General features: G+C 64.9%; 1 protein-coding gene across 3 annotated transcripts in view; it reads left to right on the forward strand.

Moving 5' to 3' along the window:
- IQSEC1 (IQ motif and Sec7 domain ArfGEF 1) overlaps positions 1-22,847 on the forward strand; it is a 142,147-nt gene that overhangs the window by 36,750 nt on the left and 82,550 nt on the right. Inside the window, exon 1 of one of the 3 annotated variants that reach the window (XM_043886878.1) lies at positions 6,861-7,239. The exons of 1 other annotated variant lie outside the window; for it this stretch is intronic. In XM_043886878.1, coding sequence (XP_043742813.1) covers positions 7,172-7,239 — 68 coding nt within the window. In that variant the 5' untranslated portion in view covers positions 6,861-7,171. Of the gene's footprint in view, positions 1-6,860; positions 7,240-12,302; positions 12,385-22,847 lie in introns of those variants that run through there. One more of the 3 variants, XM_043886882.1, reaches the window with a different exon arrangement.

Genomic DNA, 22,847 nt, shown 5'->3' on the forward strand with positions numbered 1-22,847 from the left:
TCCCGGCCGAGCCCCGCTGTGCCGCCCCCCACGCCTGCTGCCGCTCCCTCCGTGGTGGAGAGAAAGGGGAAGGTGGGGAAGCGTGGCTCTCACACCCACTGCGGCCCAGTGTCTGCCTGCAGGAGGGCCCGGGACCAGCGTGCAGGCATTTGGCTCTCTCCCAGGCTCCTCGGAACAGGGCCGGCGGGTGAGCAGGCCCCCTTGGTAGGACACAGGATCTCCCTGAAACCAGATCACACTGTCTTGTTTTCATGGCAACCCTCTACTTAACGGCAAGTGATACTAGTTTTCCATGTAGGGGAGTGATCTAAAGTTTCCTTTCAGAAGACTCGTACTTGGGGCGAAAGCCAGCTTCGTCACTTGGTATTTTGTGCCTTGTCGCAGACTTTTCATGCTTGCAGACTTAAACCTAGTTGGAGGCAGGTTCAAAGCCTGCCCCCCGCCACCCCCCGTGAACCACAGGCCTGCCCCAAACGCTCCGCCTTGCCATCCCGCCAACTCCCTTCCGCCCGCCTCACGCTGCTTGCCGTGTTCAGCTTTCCCCAGTGATCTCCAGCAGTGTCTCTTTATCGTCACTTGGCTCAGATCGGGAGCCTATCGAGATCCGCGCACCACAAGAGCCGCTCGACTCTCTCCCTCCGGAAGCGCCCAGCCTCGGTCAGCCTGCGGGTTGCTTGTTAGAGACGGCAGCCTGCTTGCCTCTCGCCCGCCCCCACTCAGAGTCACGTGGTCATTGCCACGCGTGTCCTTTCACCCGCTCCTCCGTCTCCTGTACTAACTGGGAGTTAGACCCGGAAGCTTCTTCAGAATGTTGCTGTTCAGTCGCGACCCCATGGGCTGCAGCACGCCAGGCCTCCCTGCCCATCACCAGCTCCCGGGGTTTACTCAAATTCACGTCCATCGAGTCGGTGACGCCATCCAACCAGGTCATCCTCTGTCGTCCCCTCCTCCTCCCGCCTTCCATCTTTCCCAGCATCAAGGTCTTTTCCAGTGAGTCAGTTCTTCGCATCAGGTGGCCAAAGCATTGGAACTTCATCTTCAGCATCAGTCCTTCCGATACAGGGTCCAGCGTTTTAAACCAGTTGACCTTAAAGGCCAACATTAGCTCGTATTCAGTGAGACGCCGTAAGGGCCTCGGGAACTGTCTGTGACTGGGGGCAGGTGGCGGAGAAGGTTCAGGCGCCGCCCAGGCCGGCCTGGGTGTCGGGGAGCAGGTAAGGAGCTGAGGGCCTGGCCTGGGGTGAAGCGGTCCTCACCAGGCCTCTGCACACACGTGCGTGCGCACACACACACAGGTCACTGCCAGTCTGGTGGTGTCAGTGCTGCGAGGAGGCACACACGTCTCTGGAGCTGGACCAGCCACGGCGGCTTCCTGGAGGAGGGGGCAGCTCAGTGAATTTGACGCGGGGAAAGCAGCAAAGGGTGCAAGAGGCCCGGGGGCCAGACAGCCACGGCTCTGCTTTATTTGATGTGCCCAGAAATAGCCCACATGGCCTTTTAGATTCGAACTTACTGCCAACATCTAGAATCCAAGAGTCTTTATGAAAAAAATCTGGATTTCCGACTAGTGAAAATCCAGAGCCCTCGTTCCTACAGAGCAACGGTTTTCCCTTTGGAGGGAGTGTGGGCCTCCCCACCCTGTCCCCCCCAATCGCCCCTGCCCACTCCCCCCTCGCTGCCCCACATCCACTCTCCGTGAACGGGACGTCCATCCGCCCGCGGTTCAGCCCCCTGGACGTCAGGTCTGTGCCTCCCCCCATCTGACCAGCAGCCGTCCCTGCGGCTCTGCGGGTGAATGGCTGTAGAATCCATCACACGTCCCCGCGCCCCGCGCTGCCCCCTGAGGCCCCGCCGTGGCTCCTGCCTCTGCGCTCGTCCCCTGCAGCCTGCTGTGTGCGCGGGAGGCAGGGCGAGGCCCTGCACACACAGGGGGCTTGCACGCTGGCCTCCATGCCCCCCACCACCATGGTCCTTGTGAAGGTCTTCTCTGGCTGCTCCCCAACACACTTGCCCCCAAGCGACCCCCCGGGCCCGGGAGGAGAAGGCGGAACTCAGGTCCCCACGTGACCCGGCCCGTGGACCAGCCTTGGACCTCCATTTTCCCATCTGGGAAATAGGCGCATCCAGGGCCCCCTCCCTGCAAGGCACCCGCTGCTGGGGGTGGTGCAGGACGGTCACAGGACTGGAGGTGCCTTGATTTTCAGCCCGCCACACGCGGGGCGCTGCTCCAGGCCACGCTGGGAGAGGCTGCAGAGACAGAAAACGGGGCTATGCTCACCTCGCTTTCAGCCTGCGCGCGCCCAGCCGTGGGTCAGGCCGGCGGCGCGGGGCTTGGGTGTCGTCCAGCCCAGGTGTCGGAACGTCTGTAGGAAACGGGCGGGGTGAGGACGGTTGCAAGTTGGGTGGTCGACGTGGGGCCGATTCGGATGGTGTGTGGAGCGCGGAGCTGCGTGGACATCCTCCCTGCCCCCGCGGGCTCTGAAAGCAGAGACCGCAGACTTGAGACCGCAGGGAGAGAGAGGCCGCAGCCGGCTCAGGGGACGGGGGGATGGCAGTGGGAAGGGGGGACCAGGGCCAGTCATCCCTCTTCCGCGAGCCCCCGTCACTGCTGGAAGGCATCTGAATTTATTTGCTTCCTTGGAGCTGGTCAGCACTCCCACCAGAGAGTCCGCCACGCTACAAGGCTCTCCAAGTCCCCACGTGGTGTCTGGTGACCAAAACGTGTCACGTGGATGAAGGAGCAAGCACGCAAATAATTGGCTTCCTGGAGGCGGTGGCCTGTGAGTTGCGCCTGGAAGGGCGGCGTATCAAGTCCTGGCAGAAACGGGGGGTTCGCTGGGATTGGTGCAGCGTGCTGGGATTGGAGCAGCTCGCTGGGATTGGTGCAGCTCGCTGGGATTGGAGCAGCTCGCTGGGATCGGTGCAGCTCGCTGGGATCGGTGTAGCGTGCTGGGCCGTGAGCAGCGGGGGGGCCGGTTCAGGGAGCTTGCAGGGGGCGGCCTGGCCCCTGTGCTGGCAGTGGTTGGGGGTGGGGGGCGCTTGCCTGGGCCTGAGGTGGGGGGGAGCCGTTACAAGAACCCAGAAAGAGAGAGCCGTGGGCAGGGGCGCCCGTCAGGCCCCGTGCCTGCAGAGACGGGGCAGTGAACCCCTGCCGGGGTCTCCCCCTGGCCTCACCCACTGGGAAACGGGGCTCTTGGGGATGCAGCCCCTGGCCCCGAGCAGAGTGGAGGCTCCGCCTGCAGCCCAAGGGTGCAGAGTTCCTGGCCCAGGGTGGGTGGGCCTGGGGGTGTGCCTGGAGTGGGAGCCACTCGCAGGCACAAGGAAGCTCCATGCAGGTGGCGGGTGGAGAAGGCCGTGCCCGCCCGGCCGAGGTCAGCCGCGGGGCGGGAGCTGGGTGTCAGGAAGAATGCCGGGTTAGCTGGGGAAGGCTGGCCAAGGGCCAAGCAGGCACTGGAGAGGCTGTCCCGGGGCCCAGCTGGGGCTGGGGCCAGTCACCCCAGCTCACCACCAGGGAGCGGGTGGGGCACCCATTTGCTGAGTGAGACAGGCCGGCTCGAGGCAGAGGTGGGAGCTGGGGTGTTCGGAGCCTGAGGACCACAGATGCTCCTCACCAGGCCCATAGAGGGGTCAATGCCCACTGGGCCCGAGGCTGGCCTGGGGTCCCTAGACCCTCCCTCGGGCCCCAGAAGTAAGCCCCCGCCCCCGCCCGGCCTGTTCCTGACCTGGTCCTCGCACACTACCCTCCCCACCCAGATGCTGCCTCCCGCAAGCAGGCACACACCCCCGCAGGCCCAGTTCCCCATGGCGTCGGCATCTCCCAGGGAACAGACGCGTCCTTCCCTCCGCCGGGGCGGCAGTGACCTCACCCCCAGGGGGCCAGCTGAGTCATGGGCTGAGGGTGGCCAGGCGGCCAGCTCTCCGCAATGCCGGGCTTTGGCCAGGCCGCTGGTGAGAGGGACCGGCGGAGGGTGTGAAGGCTTCCATGCCCTCCCCTCACCTCCTGGCGGCCCCGGTCCATGGGGGGTGGGGAGGGGGACAGAGTTCACTGCGCACCCACACTGCCCAGCCCGCCAGGGGCTCTCAATAAGACACGCGCGCCCCGTCCTAGAGGAGACAGCCCTGGAAGGTTGAGTCCCGCGCCCAGGGTCACACAGCTCATCCTTTATCACAGCCCGGAGGGGAGGGAGGCCTGTCCCATTTTGCAGAGGAGCAAGCAGACTCAGAGACAACGCGTGTGGGAACCAAGGAGTCAGGGATGGACCAGGCCTCTGGTCCCTCTACTCGAGGACAAGCCGCCGAAAACATTCAGGAGACCTCAGGGCCCTTGGAGCCTCAGTTTCCTCATCCATAAAATGGGGGCAGTGACACCCACCGCTTGGGGATGGGGCGGCGTGAGAGAGAACAGGACGGGGCAGTGTGGGAGCAGTCAGGTGGCCCCCGCACCCCCCCAGGCGCCCACCCGGGCACTCTGCTGTGTGACAGCCTCTACCCCCTCCAGCCCCAGGCCGGGGTCGGGCGAGTGCGGGCTGGACTGGAGTGCTGGCTGCGGACTGGGGCTGCGGGGCTTCAAAAGGCAGGTCGTCAGGGGCCACCGTGAAGAGGCGCGTGGGAGATGGCTCCTGGCTTGGCCCCCTGGGTGGGGTCACCCCAGGGGCTCCCCAAACCCTCAGACAGCCACCCCAGCCCATCCTCACCCAGGAGCAGGTGTCCGAGGAAAACGTGACACCCTGGGTGCTGAGAAAGCCATGCCCGTCGCCTGGCCTCAGTTTCCCCATCGGTAAGGCCGAGGGAGGGAAGCCCCGCCTCGGGACAGGGTTTCCTCCAGAAGGAGGGGAGCTGGAGAGGGGCCCCCCCAGGGGTCCTGGGCTCTGGTCCTGAGTGTGGCGCTCCGTCTGAGAGCCCCGCTACAGCAAACTGGGCGCCGGCCACGACTGGTGCCCAGCACAGGGCAAGTGTGTGAGGAGCGCCAGACAGATGCCCCTCCAGCTGGGGGTCCGGGGGTCTGCACCAGAGCTGGGGCGTTGGGACCTGGGGGACATGGGGACCCAGACCCCGTGGGCCACCCGAGCGGTGTGGGGCAGGACTAGACAAGGCTCCCAGTAGCCAAGGATGCGACACTTGAAGGATGGAGTCCCGGGGACCAAGACGGAGGCGATGGGCTGACCGGGAGGGCGGGAGGCGGGTTCCGGACGAGGGGAGCGTGTTGCCACCACCTGTCACAGCTCATGACCCTGCGGGGATGCGGGACGGCCCAGGCTGGGGGTGGGGTGGTGACTGAGGGATCCGTGATGGGTGGAGGGATGGTTGGCACAGAGTGTGGACGTGCGGATAGATGGATGGGTCTGTGGATGGTTAGTGGGTGGACCTGAGCACAGGGGCGGGTCGAGACGTGTGAACAGTCTCTGCCGCGCCCCCAGCAGGTGTTGACAAACTCCCAGCGGTAGGACAGGCCAGACCAGCCCCGGAAGGCCGAGCTTGCTCGGTGTGGCTCAGAAAGTGCAGCCCCTGTGGAGAGCAGCAGGGCGGCTCGCCCCGAGGGAGCGTTTCCTTAGGTCGGTGGAGTGCCCAGCTTTTAGAGGTAGTGAGCTTCCTGTCGCTGGGGGCATTCAAGGGCATCCGAGCAGACAATGGGCCGCCACTTCCTTGGAGTGCTGTGGAAGACTCCTGTGGTGGATCGGGGCCCGCTGTGGTGGTGTCTGATAACAAGGAGAGAGAATTTGGGTTCTGAGGCCCGCAGGAGGCCATGGCTTCTGTTGAAGCCCAGCTTCCTTTTGGAGAGAAAATTCTTTCCCAGTGTAGGGGCCAGACGAGCGTGCAGCTGCCTTCCCCACTGTGGGAATCGGGCTGGAATCTGCCGCAAAATTCCCCATCCTGCACAGGCCGGGGCTGGGGCGGGCAGGGGGCCAGGCCCAGAACAAGGCTTTGAGCCGGAGACCCGGGCAGGCCTGGCCCCAGCCTCCCTGACCTTCTGTGGGCAGGTGAGGCCCTCCCTGAGCCTCGGGTCCCTGGAGGATGAGATGGGGGCCACTGGACAGCAGCTGCGTGTGGGCTCCGGGCCCACCTGCTCTCGGGGGCTCCCTGGGGGCCGTGGGTGGGAAGAAGCCATGAGTCATTGTCCCCGGGGGCTTCGCCTGGGAAGCCCCCGCTGGCCACCGTGGGCTGGGCCTGGGAGCAGCTGGCAGGGGGCGAGGGCGGGGCGCTCCATCCAGCGGGGGTCCCCTCCAGAAATGGCCGGGACCCGCCTCAGGCCCAGACCCCACACCGGCTAAGGGGAGCCCACCCTGCGTCCCTCCTCCGGCCCACGGGGGCCCCGGGGAGGGTGTGCCTGGCAGCTTCAGTTGGGCCGAGTCCCACCCCGGCCCCCTCCAGGTCTTCATGTGTCAAGTGGAGCTGGTGATAAAATCCACTCCATCAGGCAGACAGGAGAACTGAGTAAGTGAGTCCTGGACCCGTGCTCAGGGCTCCATGAGGCTGGGCTGGGGCCAAGGAGGGGCCAGGCATCCCCGGGTCATCTCACAGCGAGGGGTGGGCTGGCCGGGGCTGGCAACCCTGTCTCCCCCGCCAGACGGAGACCCTCGGGGGGTGGGCAGCCGCGCGCCTGGGAAGCGGCCGGCTGTGTCTTTGTTTCCCGTCCACCCAGGCTTCCTCCAGAGCTGGGGCAGACAGCCCCCTCGTCCTGGCCGCGGTGGGCAGGGCCGCGGCGGGCGGGTGTTGGGTTGAGGCCTCTGGGGAGCTGACGGAGGATGCGGACCGCCCTCGCCTCCCGCCCGCCTCCCTCCCCGTCCCAGGCCGGCCTCTGGACGGAGGGCCAGCCCTGGGCCCTGGGTGGACGCCCCTCACCCGGCCCGCCCAGTGACTCACCGCTCCCCTGGCCCAGGGCCACCGCCGGCTCCTGGCAGGAGGCGAGGAGAGCGAGGTTGTGCCGGCAGAGCTGCGGGGTCGGGTGTACGAGCCCCACTCGGCCGGGAGGGGCTAGAGCCGCGGCCCCGGGGACAGGCTGGGACCTGCGGGGGTCCGAGGGGGCCTCCCCCTTCCCACGCTCCAGGCCTTCTCTGTCTCCTTCCCACCATGGAGGAGGAAGTGACCTGAGAGCCAGCCCCCCGACCGGAGCCGCCCGGGGCCGGAGGGCAGTGCCGTGGGCCCCCGGCCACACGCTCCCTGCTAGCCAGGCATGAAGGGCGGCGGCGGCGCCGTGTGGAGCCTCATGTGGAAATACTGCATCTCCGTGAGGACCCTCAGGTACCAGGGGGATGGGCGAGTGGATGCAGCTGAGCCCAGCTGTGGTCGCCGGACGGGGGTGAGCGGGCACCAGCTGGCCTGGTTCGGTTGGCTCCAGGAGGTCCAGGGCAGCCCAGCCCGAGGGCCGGAGGCAGGACAGGCCCCCCGGCACCCTCCCCCAGGGCTCTGATGGGGACGGAGCAGGGTGGTGCCTGGGTGCCCTGGGGGGCACCAGGCAGACTTGGTGTGGCTGGCGGCCTCGCCGGTGGGCACTTGCCGCGGCACACTGGGCACAGTGGAGGGACCCGGGCCCCGTCCGCAGCCACCTCGACTGTCTGCCCGGGTGAGATGCGCTCGGCACTCACCGTGGGCCATGCGCGGGCCCCCGCGCTGAGCCTGGACTCGGGCCCCAGGCTGCCCGTTTCACTGGCGTGGCGGGTGACACGGCCTCGCCTCTCCGGCCAGAGTTTCCCACCTGCAGATCCTAGAGGCTTAGTGGGAGGGCTGAGGGAGGGAAGATCGGCGGGGACTGGCTCCCAGCCAGCTCGGGGTAAGCTGACTTCCCCCTCCGCCAGCTGGGGGGTGCCCGGAACCAGGTGTGATGGGGGTGGAGACGGAGGTGCTTGCCGGGGCAGGGGCACCGCCCCCACCCCGGCCTGTCCCAGCCCCACCCCCGCCCCCGGGGCCTGGTTCCAGCCTCCGCAGCTGCTGAAAGGGCTCAGAGCTGTGACCTCAGACAAGGCTGGGCTCGAGGCTATAGGGGTTGGATGGGGCTTCGAGACCCCGCCTATTTGGACAACACCTTAGGGCATATTTTTTACTTCAAGGGGAGGTTTTAGGAAGAATAAGGGATGGGAAGATCCCCCCTCTTTCTTCCCACCCTCATTACCTGACGTGTAAACTATATAAACCCTCCCTTGCTTCCTCCCTCCCTTCCTGCCTTCTTTCCTTCCCCAAATACTTGTGACCACTTATATGAAATCCCTACAATAAAATAAACAATAAAACGTTTAGGATATCATGATCTTGCAGGGAAAACAGAAAGTAGAGCAGGAGAGAAATGTGCAGGGTCCTGGGGTCCTTTTGTGGAGATAAAAATGACTGAGCTTCCCAGCAGCCAAGGGAAAAAGGGAAAGCCAGCCTCCCAGTTCTCTCTGAGCATGAGAAGCCGGCATGTCAAGGACCATGGTTGTCTCTGCTGCTAGGGGAGAGCGTGTGGGAGCCCTGGGCCTCACCCTGAGTAGACGGGAGGGTGAGAGGCATTGCAGGGCCAGGACGAGGGCAGACAGTGAGGGCTGAGACTTCCCGCTGGCTGTGGGAACCGAGCGAGGAAAGCTCCCCCCCGAGTGTGAGTCAGCAGCTGCCTGTCCCTCCTCAGCCCCTGGGACAGACCTCCCCGGGCGGGCACCTCGGAGACCGGGCCGGGCAGAGGGCGAGTCCCTGCGTGCCCTTCCCTGTGGCCGCAGCGGGATTTTCCTACGTCCTGTTCTCTCCCGTGGTTTCCGGGGACTGGCGCTCGGGAAACCTCAGGGCTTGTTTACAGGATGCGGTGGGCCCAGGCCTGGGGGTGACCGCCTGCCAGGGCCTCACCCTGGAGGGGAGCAGCCTCCCAGGTCCTGCGTCTTCCGGGCGGGGGTCATCACAGACCCCCAGGGCTTGGGGGGCTCGGTGGTGCCCCCTGGTGTTTGCGGGCACTGCTGGCCGTATGGTGGTGACGGCCGTCAGCGACAGGACCAGCTCCAGGGGCGTGCGGGCACCATGACTGGCTCTGGGTTTGCCCCAAACCCCCCTTAGTGCCTGTGAGTACAGGGCGCTGTGTGGTTACTTGGCAGGACAGGCCTGGGGCCGGGCGGGGCCGGGGGCTTCAGGCTCCAGCAGGCACGCTCTGGTCTCTGGGCCCACACCCCACTTGTTTGGGGAGCCCCCGAGAGAGCCAAGGCCACTCCCCGAGACAGAGCGGGCCAGCCCGCACTGGGGTGGGGGGATCCCGGCTCCCGGCCCGGGGCGGGGGGGGGGAGAGCTGAGTCAGCAGGCCTGCGGGGCGGGCGGGCGGCGGCCACGGGGACAGACTGCGGGGCTGCGACGGACCCGCATAGTTTCCCACTTGCGTCTTCAGATTCCGCGCCTCCTGCGCCGTCGCCCTGGCCGGGCCGCTCACATCTGGAGAAGCGCGAGGTGTGTGGGGAGCAGGCTGCCTGGCCAGGCCTGGCCCCCCGCCAGCGCTTCGGGGGCTGCAGCCGGGACGCCGGCAGCAGGGTCCCGGGGACTCTGGGGACTCGGGCTGAGGTCGCTGAGCGGGGCCCCCAGGCTCAGGGCAAGATGGACAGAGCTCCGGGGAGCGGGTCGCAGAGTCCCCCCGGCCCGCGGCGGTGGGTGTCAGACGCACAGCCGCCATCCAGCTGCTGAGCGTCTCTGGCCCGTTTCCTTGCCTGTTAGGTGGGCGGGCGGTGCCGGCAGGGCGGGCTTCTTGGGGTGATCCTGAGGGGGTTCCCGTCAGCACCCAGAGTCTGGAAGCGGCTCAGCCCTTCCTATCGCATAAATGACTTTTAGGGTTGTTCTGAGATTAAATGAGTTGGTGCCTGTGGGCCTGCAGGCGGGCAGGGGTGTATGTGTGTGTGTGTGCGGGGTAGGGGTGTGTGTGTGGGTATGTGTGTGTGTGTGACTGGTCGGGCAGGAACATCACTTGTGCATCTGGCATTATTTGGGGAACGAGAGATCGGTTTCTGCCCTGGGGGGCTGGTGGGTGGGGCATTTGAGCTGCGGTGGAGGTGGGGGGTGTTGGAGCTGCCGGTTGGGGGGTGGGGAACAGGGCAGCCCCCTTGGGGCGCAGGCTGGGGATGGGGCAGTGGGGAGCCTGGCCGAGCAGACCCCGCCCCCGGCATCTGAGAAGGAGGGCTGGGGCACAGCTGGCAGCCGGGCTCCAGGGGTGTCCAGGGAGCGTCCCGGACGGTGAGCTGTCCGAGGCCCCTGCGCGGGGCCTGTGTGCACACCTCCGGGTGGGGGCTTGCGGTCTACAGGCCAGCCTCTCCCGGACCCTCTCTGGGCAGCCGGGGCGGGAGATCCGAGCTCACACAGACCCTCAGACTTCAGACCCCCTGAGCCTACTGTCTTCCCTCCTCCACCTGCTGCTCCCTCGCCTGCCCCGTCCCCCAGGGAGTCTTTGTGCAGAACTTGAAGGCCTACTCAGCGCCTGGCACCTACCCTGGGAGGGCCCCCCCACCACACCACCGCCTGGGGCAGAGGAGGCGCCAGGGCCCCGAGGACCTGGCATTATTAGTTTCCTGTTGGGGTCACTGGGGGGCCCTTCTTGGTGGGGCGGCTCTCACCCTCGGGGAGCCGGGTGGGGAGGTGGCGGAGGGGGGCACAGGCCACCCCAGCAGGTGCGGAAAACCGGAGCCCACAGCAGTGAGGACGTGGACGGCCAGGTCTCATAGGGCTGGTATCCCGGCTGGAGCTGAACAATAAACGGATGAAGACGTCGTCTTCAGGCAGGGACTCGGGGAGGAGGGTGAGACTGGGGGAGTGATGGAGTGGTTGGGCAGAAGGGGCCACGTGACCTGGTGGTCCAGAGAGGCCTCCCCAAGTGCCCTTCAGCTGAAGAGCGGGCCCGTCCCTGCAGCGGAACGTTGTCAGCCGTAAAAAGGGATGATGTGCTGGTACATGCTGCGACATGGACAAGCCTTGAGAATCACAGATGAAGGAACGGGGCGGGGCATGCAAGGCCACAGAGTGTGCGGTTCCACTTACACGGACATCCACAGGAGGCGACTCCCCTGATCCAGGAATACACGAGAGTTTGTCTGGGCTGGGGTGGGACGCAGAGGGACTGCCTAACGGGTGTTTCTTTCTGGGATGATGAAAATATTCCAAAAAAAAGAAGAAAGAAAAAAAAAAAAGAAAATATTCCAGCCTTAGATGGTGGTGATGTTTCCACGACTCTAAATACGCTGAAAACATTGGCTTGCACGCTTTACTTTTTTAATTTTTATTTTGGCTGCACCACGAAGCATGTACGATCCTAGTTCTCTGACCAGGGATTGAACCATGGAAGCGCTGAGCCTAGCTATGGAGCCGTCAGGGAAAGCCTGTGAATGGCACACTTTAAATGGGTGAATGTTACAGAACTTGAGTCCTATCTCAGCAAAACAGTTTTTAAAACAAGACAGAGGAAAGAAACACCTGGGTCAGGGGGTGGCCTTGAGCTGAGAGTGGCAGGAAGGAGTGAACTCAGCAGGTGCCAGCGCCCTGAGCTGGAGTGGAGCACTTAGGGCAAGGTGGGGGGTGGGCGGGCGGGTGGGGGACGGATGTGCCGTCCGCAGGGCCCCGGGTCGGGTCGAAGACTTCAGAGTCGGCTGCGGCAAGGCAGGGCGCGAAGCAGGATAAAGCTACCACTGTGCTTTCTGTTTCAAAGCAATCAGGCTGCCATGAGGAAACGAGACGGTGGGGGTGGGGGGACGCGCTGTGGGCTGGAGGGGCTGGAGAGAGCAGTCAGAGATGCCCGGGGGGCTGCCCCAGGTAGACAGACTGCCCCGCGGGGGAAGACCTCCTAGAGGAGGGGGTCTGGGCATGGTCTGCAGGAGTGGGGGTGGGCCGGGCAGTGACCGGGGGTGGCCAGGGGCCCTGCAGGTGGGGGACTGGGAGCTGACTGCGAGGAGGCCGGCTGACCACCCCGCGCCTGGTCCCCGGTGGGCTAGAGCGGCTTTGAGGCTAAGTAGGGCAGAGTCCTCCAGGCCACCTGTCGTCCGCCTTTGTCCTGCCCGCCCAGGCTGGCCCGCAGCGAGAGGGTCAGCGCCGAGTGGCCAGAGACCCGGCCGGGGCCCTGTGCTTCTGAACAAAGCAGGCTCTAGGAAACTCGAGTGGCCCCTGAAACGCGAGATCGGCCGGGAGAGACCGGCCAGCAGGGAGCTGTATTATTCATTGAGCGGAGCCTCTGGGGCCTGCCTGGTCTCCGGCCACCTGCATGGCCCAGACCTGGACGGAGCGCCCTCGGGGCAGTGTCTGGCCCGGGTGAGGGCGGTGGGGCCCGAGGGTGCCTGGGGCGTGGTTTCCTGGATGCAGGCTGAGCTGGGAGGAAGTGGGACGTCAGGCCCACGGCTAGTGCCCCGGGGCCACGGACGCAGGCAGGGTGCCGGGCGCAGGAAGGCCGCCGCCCTCTCCCCAGGGACTGTGAGTACACCCACCGCCCGCCCGGGGGGGGGGGGGCAGGGACAGGGGCTTGGGCACCCAGGGGACCCGTGAGGGCGCCGACCGTCCTGGGGCAGCGGCCGGGCGGAGGATCTCTCGCGCCGCCCCCGCTCCCCCCCTCCCCCCAGCTTTGGGCCGCTTCCTGGGACTGTTTTCTGCTCCCGCGTCTCAGCGCCTGGGCAAGGTGGCATGTCGGTGGCCCGGGTGTTCCCCACAGTGGCCCGGAAGGGCGGCCGCAGCTGCGGGAGGGAAGTTCGCTGGCTTCCCCAGGGGTGAGACCCGTCCCATGCGCTGGAGGAGGGGGATGGCCAGAGCCCGTCAGCTCACGCAGGCCGCGGTTCTCTGCCTGGGGCCCCACGACACCCGGAGAGAGAGAGAGAGACTCTGGCCCATGCCCATTTCACAGCCGAGTCAACTGAAGCCCCAGAGGCCCCGTGTGTGGGGGGTGGCCCCCCATCCCCCGGGGAGCACTCGCCCTGGGCCCTCGGGGGCTGTGGCAAGGGCACAGAGGACGCCCCCAGGCTCCGGGTCATGGGCTTCCTGTCCGCCCGTCAGTCCACAGGGGTCCACTGCGTCCTGAGCGCGCTCTGCCCCTTGGACGCCCTGCCCGCCCCACCGACAGCCGAGGCTTCTTTCTGAACTGGTCCAGCGTGGAGCCGTGCGGCTGGAGGGACTGGGGACAGTCCCGCGGCGGGGGCAGCTCTGTCCCCGGGGAACAGCCACTCGGCGCGTGCAGCCCCTCAGGAAACCCCCGGGTGAGGCGGCCCGGCCACCTGGCCCTCAGGGAGATTCCCCGCCCCGGGGCCGTCACCCCTGGTGACCTGAGGGCGTGTGGGCGTGTCCGGTGTGCGAGGCGGACCTGGGCTTTGGACCCGGCGTGACCCCCAGCCCCCCAGTGCAAGGCACTGCCATCTGTGGGGGACAGGGGGCAATGCTCCCGCAAGGACCCCATCTCTGAGTCCGCTTCTCCATTTGCAGGCGGCGGACTCCTGTCCTAAGGAGGGGGTCTCCGCCCCACGGGCCCCCTGGAGCCCGGACTGGGTGGGGGACACACGGCTGAGGGGCGCGCTCCATCCAGGGCTGCCCTCTGAGCCGGGGCCAACAAAGGCTCCCCCTGACCAGCCACAGGGCTGCCCGCTGACCCCCTGGGCCGGGGGCCACGGCAGGACCCCGGGGGTCAGGCTGCTCAGGGCCCAGGGCTCCGGCCGCAGCTGGTGGTCAGGCGTGACCTGTCTTTGTCGGGTCCCAGGGTACTGCGGGGGGCCCTGGCCAGGCAGATGGACGCTGCCCTGAGGGCAGGCGGAAGGGGGGTGATCCGGGCCAGGACAGCGGGGCCTGGGCGGGCGCTGTGGTTGGCTCTCGGGGGGCCGCAGACAAGCTGCTTCCCCCCCCAGACTGCCCAACCTCACCTGCCCCCCAGGCCCCGGAGTCACAATCTGAGCCCCCGCCGCTCCGCACTCGCTCAGCACCTCACACGTCCCTAAACCCAAGCATTCCACAGACATTTATTGAGCGCCTACTGTGAGCCAAGCACTGTGTCGTCTCTGGGCGTCCGAAAGGGTCGAACAAATTGGATAAAAAGGCACAGGAGGGGGGTGAATGGTGGGCCGGGGGGCCACCGGGGCGAATGTGGCTTATTTTCATGGGTGCGTGGGGCCCGTTTGACACAAAGCCGCAGGCAGGCCCGATTCACAACCTCACGGCTGTCAGAGCTCAGGCATGGGCAGAACTGAAGCATCACGAAGCAGGTAGACCGAGGGCGATTGGAAGAGCAGGCGGCGGGCAGAAGGCCATGGCGGAGCCGGCCCGTGGGGGCCCGGGGCCCTGAGCCGAGCGGTGCGGGCTGTGGGGAGCCGTGCGGGGCGTCCCGCCGCTCCCTCTCCTGAAGCTTCCCAATGTCCCCGGACCGAGTCCCTGCGGTCACGTGCCCTCCTCAGCCCGGTTCTGCTCAAACAGGGCCTCAGGCTCAGCCCTCCTTCCTGCTGACCCCCCGAGGCCGCGGCTTGCCGCCGTGTAGACACCCGGGTCTGCCAGCCCTGGCTCTGAGCCCCGCCCATGTGGGCCCGGTCCCCTCCGCTTTCTCTGCCTCACGGTCACCAGATAAGTTCAGGTTGGTGGGGCCCCTTCCCTGCACACCTTGAAGAGTCCGAACCCTTGGGGAGTTTTCTTCCCTAGGCCTGGACACTTATTTGCAGGTGACACTTTTCCCTAAGGGCTTCCCTCATAGCTCAGTTGGCAGAGAATCCGCCTGCAATGCAGGAGACCCCGGCTCGATTCCTGGGTCAGGAAGATCTGCTGTAAAGGAGTACGCTACCCACTGCAGGATTCTTGGGCTTCCCCGGCGGCTCAGCTGGTAAAGAATCCGCCTGCAATGCGGGAGAGCTGGGTTCGATCCCTGGCTTGGGAGGATCCCCTGGAGAAGGACAGGCTACCCACTCCAGTGTTCTGGCCTGGAGAATCCCACGGACTGTATAGTCCACGGGGTCGCAAAGAGCTGGACACGACTGAGCGACTGTCACCTCACTTTCCCCTGGAGCGTGGCCTGGGTGGGACGCAGAGACCATGGAGCTGCCAGGCCCCCACCCAACACCGTCTCCTGGATACCTGCTGGCCTCATCGCGTTTGGAACCCCTTCTGTTTAGAGAGAGCCAGGGCTACGTAGAACCCCAGTGTCAGAGAGCCAGAGCATGTGGGCCTTCAGACCCCTGCTCAGAAACGAGGCCACAGTCACAGCGGGAGGAACAGCCAGGCGTGGGCGCGGGGCGTCTGGAGCTCCAGGTGGCCCGCAGGCTGGGACCCGGGTCCACTGGGCCCCGCGTCTGCAGACCATCAGCCAGGTGCCGGCAGGAGGGAGGGTCCACATGGCTGCCTTCACTCCAAGTCCCATGAGTGTGGGCCAGGCCACCCTGAGGCACCCTCTGACCTTCACCAAGAGCCTGTGGAGGGGCGGTCATCAACCCTCTTCAATGGATGAGCATCACAGTGCCCAGAAATGAGTATAACACCGCCCGCCTCTAGCACACAGTGAGACGCTAAGGCCGGCAGGGCAGAGTGCCTGGGCTGCACCCCGAGGCTGGCCGGGGCGCTGGGCTGCTGCTGGGCAGCGGGAGCAGGCTGAGCACCCAGACTTCCGTGAGAGCCCCTCTCGGCGGCTTTCTTGGGCATGTGACCTTGGGTGTCTCAGGTCACCTCACCAGGCTTCCCGGTAGAGGCCCTCTAGTTGCAAGTGACAGAAAAATTGGGATCACACAGGCTTCTCTATAAAAGGGGCTTCTCCAATTCGTGGAACTGGAAAGTCTGGGGGCAATGGCTTCAGGCATGGCTGGACCCAGCAGCTCCGTTTATGGACGGGCTTGGACTCTTCAGCTCCGTCTTTGCTCTCCTCTTCGCTGGCTTCGCGTTGGCCTTCTCCACGCGGGTGCCTGGCACATGTGGGGAGTGCTCCCGGACCCCATGACGGGCCAGCTGCAGGGCCAGGCAGTGGCGAGCCTCACGCTGCTTCTGTCCCGGCGTGTTGTTGACGGTGCCCTGGGGGAGAGGGGACAGGAAAGAGGAAGTTAGGACACCGGCAGTCAGAGCTGACCGGGGGTGAGCTCCAAGGCCTGTGGGGGCCCCGAGGAGCAGCGCTGGGGTTTATATGCAGACAGCTTCCCCCGAGGCTTCCTGGAGGAGGCGGCAGCTGAGCTAAACTTTGAGGGCCTGGAGTTGACCTGGGGAGTGAGACGCGAGAGGGCAGGAGCCTGTGGTCGTCCTGGGGCTCAGGCCAGCTCAGGACCTGCACGCAGTGGGGTGAGCGGGCTGTGCCCGGCTCCTGGGGCACCTGCCCGGGCCCAGAGGTCAGGACAGCTGCCTGAGGGTGAGAAGGACGGGGTGCCAGGGCCTACGAGTGGGTGAAAGGTGGCCCGGCTTCCAGGCTGTGTGGACAGGGAAGAAAAGAGCACTTAGTAAGCGCCTACTGTGTGCCCACACTTCCTATCTGTTGCCCCGTCCCGGCCACACAATGGCCCTGGAGGTTCCTCGTCCCCTCTTTGCAGAGGATGAGCAGCGGCTGGATCGGAGCAAGGCTTGTCCAAGTCAGCCGTCTTTCCCCGCAAAGGCGGAACATGCGCCTCACCCATCGGCCAGGGTCAGCAGCGTCCGCTCTACCGGCAGGAGACTGCGAGCTGTCCCCGGCTGTGGCGCTTGGGGAAGTCCACACGTTCAAAACAGTTGTGTGTTGAAACACCTTCCCAGCAGCAGGCTGACCACCAGGCCTCCCGTCACCGGCAGCAAACAGAGTCAATGTGAAACCCAGGGCCTGCAAACAGGGCTCTGTCAGAGCTGGGGTTGGCGGCGACTCCTGAAACCAGAGGCCCACACACCGCAGTGGCTACGGACGGTCACCTGCTCTGAGCAGCCAGGAGACCAGCTTGGCTCTGAATCTTAAAAGCGATTTTTTTTTGCCCAGGCTGAGTCGTTGTTGCTTTGCACAGGTTTCTCTGCCTGCAGCAAGCGGGGGCTGCTCTTGGCTGCGCTGTGCGGGCTCCTCAGTAGAGTGGTTTCTCTTGGTCTGGAGTGTGGGTTCTAGGCGCTCCGGCTTCGGTAGCTGCGGCTCGCGGGCTCCAGAGCGCAGTCTCGGTGGTAGTGGCTCATGGGCTTTGTTGCTCCGCAGCATCTGGAATCTTCCTGGAACAGGGGTCAGACCAGTGTCCCCTGCGTCGGCAGGCGGACTCTTATCCACTGTTCCACCAGGGAAGTCCTTAAGCAGCGAATTTTTAGAGCCCTTCTCAGCCGCCCCTAGAGCATGTTCACTTGGCAGAGATAAGCTGGGTAGGCGCAGGGAGGTGGCGGGTCGGCGCCCGGCCCCTGCGTGGCCGGCTCTGACTCCCCGGGCAGCCCCCCCTGTGCTTCTCTGAGCCTCAGTTTCCTCCTCTGCAAACTGCGGGTCGCATTTCCAAGGTGAGGGTTAAATGCCACTGTACGTGGGCGCGTCCACGTGTCATGACGCCGCAGTGTCTACATGAATGTAGGTGGTTACGTGGAGTAAAACGGCTGTTCTCAGTGTGATTATAACATTGTTATTTCTTAATTTTTAGTAGTTATTTGGCCATGACAGATCCCAGCTGTGGCATGCAGGGTCTTCAATCTTCCTTGTGGCATGTGGGACCTTTAGTTGCCAGATCTTGTACTGTTTTAGTTCAGACAGTAAAGAATCCGTCTGCAGCGCAGGAGACCCGGGCTCGACCCCTGGGTCGGGAAGGTCCCCTGGAGAAGTGGAATGGCTACCCACTCCAGTGTTCTTGCCTGGAGAATCCCATGGACAGAGGAGCCTGGCGGGCCGCAGTCCACGGCCGCAGAGTCGGACACGACTGAGCGCCTGACGCTCCAACACTGCTCGGGCTGCAGCAGGTGAGCTGTAGGTTGCAGCTCGTGGGCGCTAGTTCCCTGACCGGGGGTCGAACCCGGGCCCCCTGACTTGGGGGCGCAGAGACTTAGCCACTGGAGCACCAGGGAAGTGCTCCAATGTTTTTAAAATTGTTGTTTTTGCAATCATGTGTTTGAGCCAAGGGGGATATTGTTTGCTTTGGGGTATAAGCCGCCCGAGGGCAGGCCCCAGGCCGGTGAGACCTGATGGTCAGGAAGTGCACTTGGAGAGTTCACAGCAGATGGTGAACCTGTCACGTCCCAAGTCAGCGCAGCTGCTCTTTTCCTCAAAGATCCCGTGAGATCACAGAAAGGCCACTGACCTTTACCCCTTACCCCTTACCCGGTGTATAATCGAGAGCTGAGGGAGGCCAGCTCTGCGTGGTGGACGGTGAAAGTGTTAGCTGCTTTTCACACCCTCAAGGTGGCTGACTCTTCACAACCCCGTGGACTGCAGCCCACCATGGGATTCTCCAGGCCAGAATACTGGAGTGGGCAGCCTTTCCCTTCTCCAGGAGATCTTCCCAACCCAGGGATCGAACCCAGGTCTCCCACATTGCAGGTGGATTATTCACCATCTGAGCCGCCAGGGGAGAAGCTTTGTTCTGCGGAAATGGGAGTACTTAGCAGAGGGCTCCAGACCGGCATCTGAGCCTGGTCCAGAGTGTGTGTAGACCCAGCGGGTAGAGAAGGCGCAGACGGCAGCTGGGCTCTGTTGGTGTGTCTGGGGAGCTGCAGGCAGTGTTGAGTGGCATGCGGTCTGGAAGGGATGAGGGCCGAATGGGGGCCAGAAAGGCAGGCAGGGGGCCAGAGCCTCCAGTGCTCTGCTCTCTGTGAGCGGGGAGGTTAGATTAGCCAGTGCTCTTTTGGTTGCACGTGATGAAAACAAACAAAAAACCCAGGCTGGCTTGAGCGGAAAGGCAGCTTTATTGCCTTCGATTTCCCAAACAGACAGGGCTTCAGGTACAGTTTGATTCAGGAGCTCAAACCATGTGTCAGAGACACGGGTGTCTTTCTCCCCTCTTTCACAACTTCACCTCCAGGCAGTCTCTGCTCGTGGGGTCCCCCCGGCTCCTGGTTTCCTGTAGTCTGCTAATGATCCCCGCAGAAACGGTTCCAACAAATCTCAGAAGAGCCTTGGGTCACAAGCTCATGCCTGGGCCAGTCGCTTTGGCGAGGGGGCGGAGTACTCTAGTTAGGGATGGAGTCCACGGACACAGACAGACTTGAGTGGAGGAGGGGATCCCCCAGAGAAAACTGGGGCACCCCAGCCGGGCTGGGCAGGCGCAGTCTTCCAGCACCCCCGCTGTGATCGATGGGAGGTGCCAGGCGCTGTGCTCGGCGACCTGACCTGCATCACCCCTTCCTGTCGGCCCCGGGAGCTGGGGCTTCTTAAGATCCCCATCATGCAGGTGAGAAAACCAAGGCCTGGGGAGTTACAGCCACTTGCTCAAGTTCACGCCATGAACAAACGGCCCACAGCCTCGAATCACCGTGACCCCAAAGCCCAGGCCCTTAACCGTCCGGCGCACTGCCTCACGGTAATGAGACCTGGGGTGGGAGAGGACGCCTGGGGACCTCGTATGGAGGACGGGGTGCAGGGGGCGGGCAGGAGGCGGGGGCCACGCAGGCAGAGGGGAGGGCGGCCCTGGGGGTCACAGCTGTGAGGGCATCCACAGCCCCCGGGTCCAGACGCTGCCAGCCTGGCTGGCCTGTGGGAAACTACACAGCCCCGTGAGAGTAGCCGTGCCTCCTGCTTTCTGCTCCGGGCGTCTTAGCAGGAGGACGTGAGATGTGAGGTTGCGTTTATGCTCCCACCGCAGGCACAGGGGCCCTTCCGGGGAATTTCCGGAGGAAGTGGTCGAAGGGAGGTGACCGCCCATGCGGCACAGGGCCAGGGAGGGGAGCGGGCCGGGAGGGGAAACAGCCGCTCCCCACTTCCCTTTTCAGCCCCAAGACTTCCCAGGCGAGAGGCCCGCCACCCTGGTGACATCACATCAGGTCAGAGGTCGGCCCACCCACAGCCTCCTTGCACAGCGGGGAAACCGAGGTGGTGTGGGCACAGCGGTCAGCCCCTGGAGAAGTCTGCGGCCTGAGTGCCAGGCCTTGATGCCGGCTGCCTGCTGTGTGACCTCAGCAAGCCTCAGGGCTGCTCTGGGCCTCGGTTTTGCACCTGCAAAGTGGACCTAGGATGACCTCCCAGGGGGGACAGAAGAAAAGGGCTTGAAGGCCTGGCACCCGCAGGGGTCGGTGAATGCCGGCCCTGACGATTCCTTCTTGCGCGTGAACTCAGAGGGGAAGCGGCGGAGACCCCACGGTCCAGCTCTCTGCGGGCCAAGATGTGAGGCCTGGGGCGAGTCACCGTGCTTCTCTGGGCCTCAGTTGCCTTATCTGGGAAATGGGATCTTCCCTGGTTGTCTCTTGCCCGCTGGGCGGTGAGGCGTCCCCTCCCCTCACAGCTTCCCTTCCCGCCCGGCCAACCACCTGCAGCATATAGGCTCTGCTCACGCCCTGAGCGGTCAGGCCAAGGTCCCTGATGCCCCCTCCCAGGTGGCAGCTGGCCCCCAGCGGGCGCCCCCGCTGCGGCCGTGGGCCGGTCAAGGGAGGAGGGCCCAGCGGTGCCTCTGGAGGCTAAGCCCTTTGCTGACAGCGCCCTGGCCCCCTTCTGGGGATCCTCTTCTGGGGATCCTCTTCTGGGGATCCTCTTCTGGGGGTCCTCTTCCGGGGGTCCGCCTGCCCCCATCCTCACTGCGGTGGGCGTGGGTCAGCACCCCGCCCACTGTGTGGCCGTCTCCCACCGCCCCTTGGGCCAGGCTGGGAGCCGGAGGAGTGTCCGCAGGGTGTCGCTGCCCGCAGGGTGAGGGCCTGCAGAGGCTGGATCCAGAGGACGGCAGGGCAACACGGACAAGCGTCTTCGCTCCTGAGTCTGTTTCATTGTTGTTGCTCAGTCGCGTCCGACTCTTTGGACCCCATGCCCTGCAGCCTGCCAGGCCTCCCTGTCCATCACTGTCTCCTGGAGTTTGCCCAAGTTCATGTCTGTGGATTCGGTGACGCCATCCAAGCATCTCATGCTCGGTCGCCCCGAGTCTGCTTGCTCCGCTGTAAGAGGGGAAAGGCGCCCACCCACGGTGAGGGCTTTGTCACCCTGAACTGGAGACAACACGGAGGGTCTGGGCTGCAGCGGGGCCGCCGGGTCAGAGCCAGCTCCCTGCAGGCCGCAGGCTCTCCCGAGGGCGGCCTCCCTCCCGCCCCGCTCAGGTCTCTGTTCCGTGTAAAGGGCAGCTCAGTTTCCTGGGGCCCCGGAAGCTGCTGGTGGGGCCCCCACCCCTCCAGGGAACGCTTGAGGGCTGGGTTCTACCTCCTGTGGCCCAGGCTGGGCCCTGAGCTCTGCCCGCCCGGGGCAGCCGCCCTAGGGATCAGTGTGCTGTTTCGAGTTTCGTTTCCTGATGCTGTGTGACAGACCACCTCAAAGGCTGTGGCCCCAACAGCATGGGCGACCGTGCCCCGGCCGGCCCGCTGGGGCCCCTGGGCTCCCTGGAAAGTCCCAGGTGTCCCCACTCGCTCGGCTGTGGTTCTTAGGCTGGGGCACCTTGCTGCCCACCTGTCGGCGGCCTCCGGTAGGCAGCTGGCATCTTTGGCATCCAAGAGGGCGAAGGTGGAGCTGCAGGGCCCTTGAGATGTGGCCAGGGGGTGGGGGGCCGGACCCCACCTGGGGGGCAGGGGGCCAAGGAGAGGGGAGACGGACCCCACCTCGGGTGGTGGCGGGCAGGAGCCGGGTCCCAGAGCCCGAGTTTGCTGATGCAGGGAATAGGTGGCCGTGCCTTGCAGTCGCAGAGTATGTGTCATTAGGATTTTTCCAGCTTCTTGCTTACAAGGATAGGGGTCGTGGCTTGAAGTTCTTGTCATTGTATAGAGTCAGGAACTAGCCGGTGAAACCACCCCTGAAGACCCCTTACGTTGCCGCGGCTTGCAGAGCCCCTGGCTCGGTGCCCGCCCTGCAGGGAGCTCAGTGCCCACGGTGGGATGAATCCCTGGGCCACACCAGACGGGGGACCCCCACATCCCAGCTGACCTGTTGTTCACCTCCTGCGTTGGCTCCGTTCTGCGTTTCCCGTAAACCTCCAGAAGTCACACGGCCCAGTACCGCGGCCGCTGGCCATGGGCGGCTGCTTAAGTCTCAACTAGGGAAAATGAAGTTGTTAAAGAAGTCAGCCCCCCAGCCAGCCCCATTCCCAGTGCTCAGTGGCCTCGCGGCTAAGAAGCCCCCTTGGCCCAGCCACCTTTGTGGTCACCCCGGCCCCGTGCCGGCCACTCGGAACTCAGCCCCATCCCTGTCACCTCGAGAGGCTCCTGATCTGCTAGGGGCAGAAGGGCCGGAAACACGTGGCCCCAGAGTGGGAACAGGGCCCCCGGAGATTGCTGAGGGGGAGCCCTGGGGCCCCCTCGCCCCCCAACCCTGTCCTCCCCGCATGAAGCAGGTGCAGACGGGGAGGGGGGCAGGTGGAGCGGGGGGCTGGGGGTGGCTCCGAGTGCCCTTCCCAGGCTTTTCTAGTAAAGGGATCGTGCCTTTTCATTACCCCAGATGCCCACATACTCCCCCACTTCTGCCCAGGCGGGTTAGTACCCATGGCTGACAAACCACAGCAAGCCGCGAGAACCTGTTTTAGAGGAACGTGAAGCCTGTGAGTTTTATTCACGGCGCAGCATCTGCTTTGATTTGAAAGATGTTAACGTGTGAAGCGTAGTGTTTGTTTAGTCTGCCGCCAGTGTTGGGTGTGTATATGGGATGCAAGGTCCCCTAAAATAACTCAGTCCCCCGCTCCCCGCCTGAGAAGTGATGGACTCTCCAGGAGCGGGCCTCCCTGGGCAGCGCCCGGGCAGCGGGGGCGGGGGCCACCTGATGGGGTCTCCACGTGGCAGCGCGTTTGGGTCTCGTGGTGGGAGGGGGCGAGGTGCCTCCTTCACACCCTGGCCCCCATCCCTGCCTCCCTGAGCGCAGGCAGCCTGCAGGTCCCCAGGCCACCCGGGGTGCTGCTCGGAGG

The sequence above is a fragment of the Cervus elaphus genome, chromosome 24 (assembly GCF_910594005.1).
Source record: "Cervus elaphus chromosome 24, mCerEla1.1, whole genome shotgun sequence".
Classification (NCBI taxonomy): Eukaryota; Metazoa; Chordata; class Mammalia; order Artiodactyla; family Cervidae; genus Cervus; species Cervus elaphus.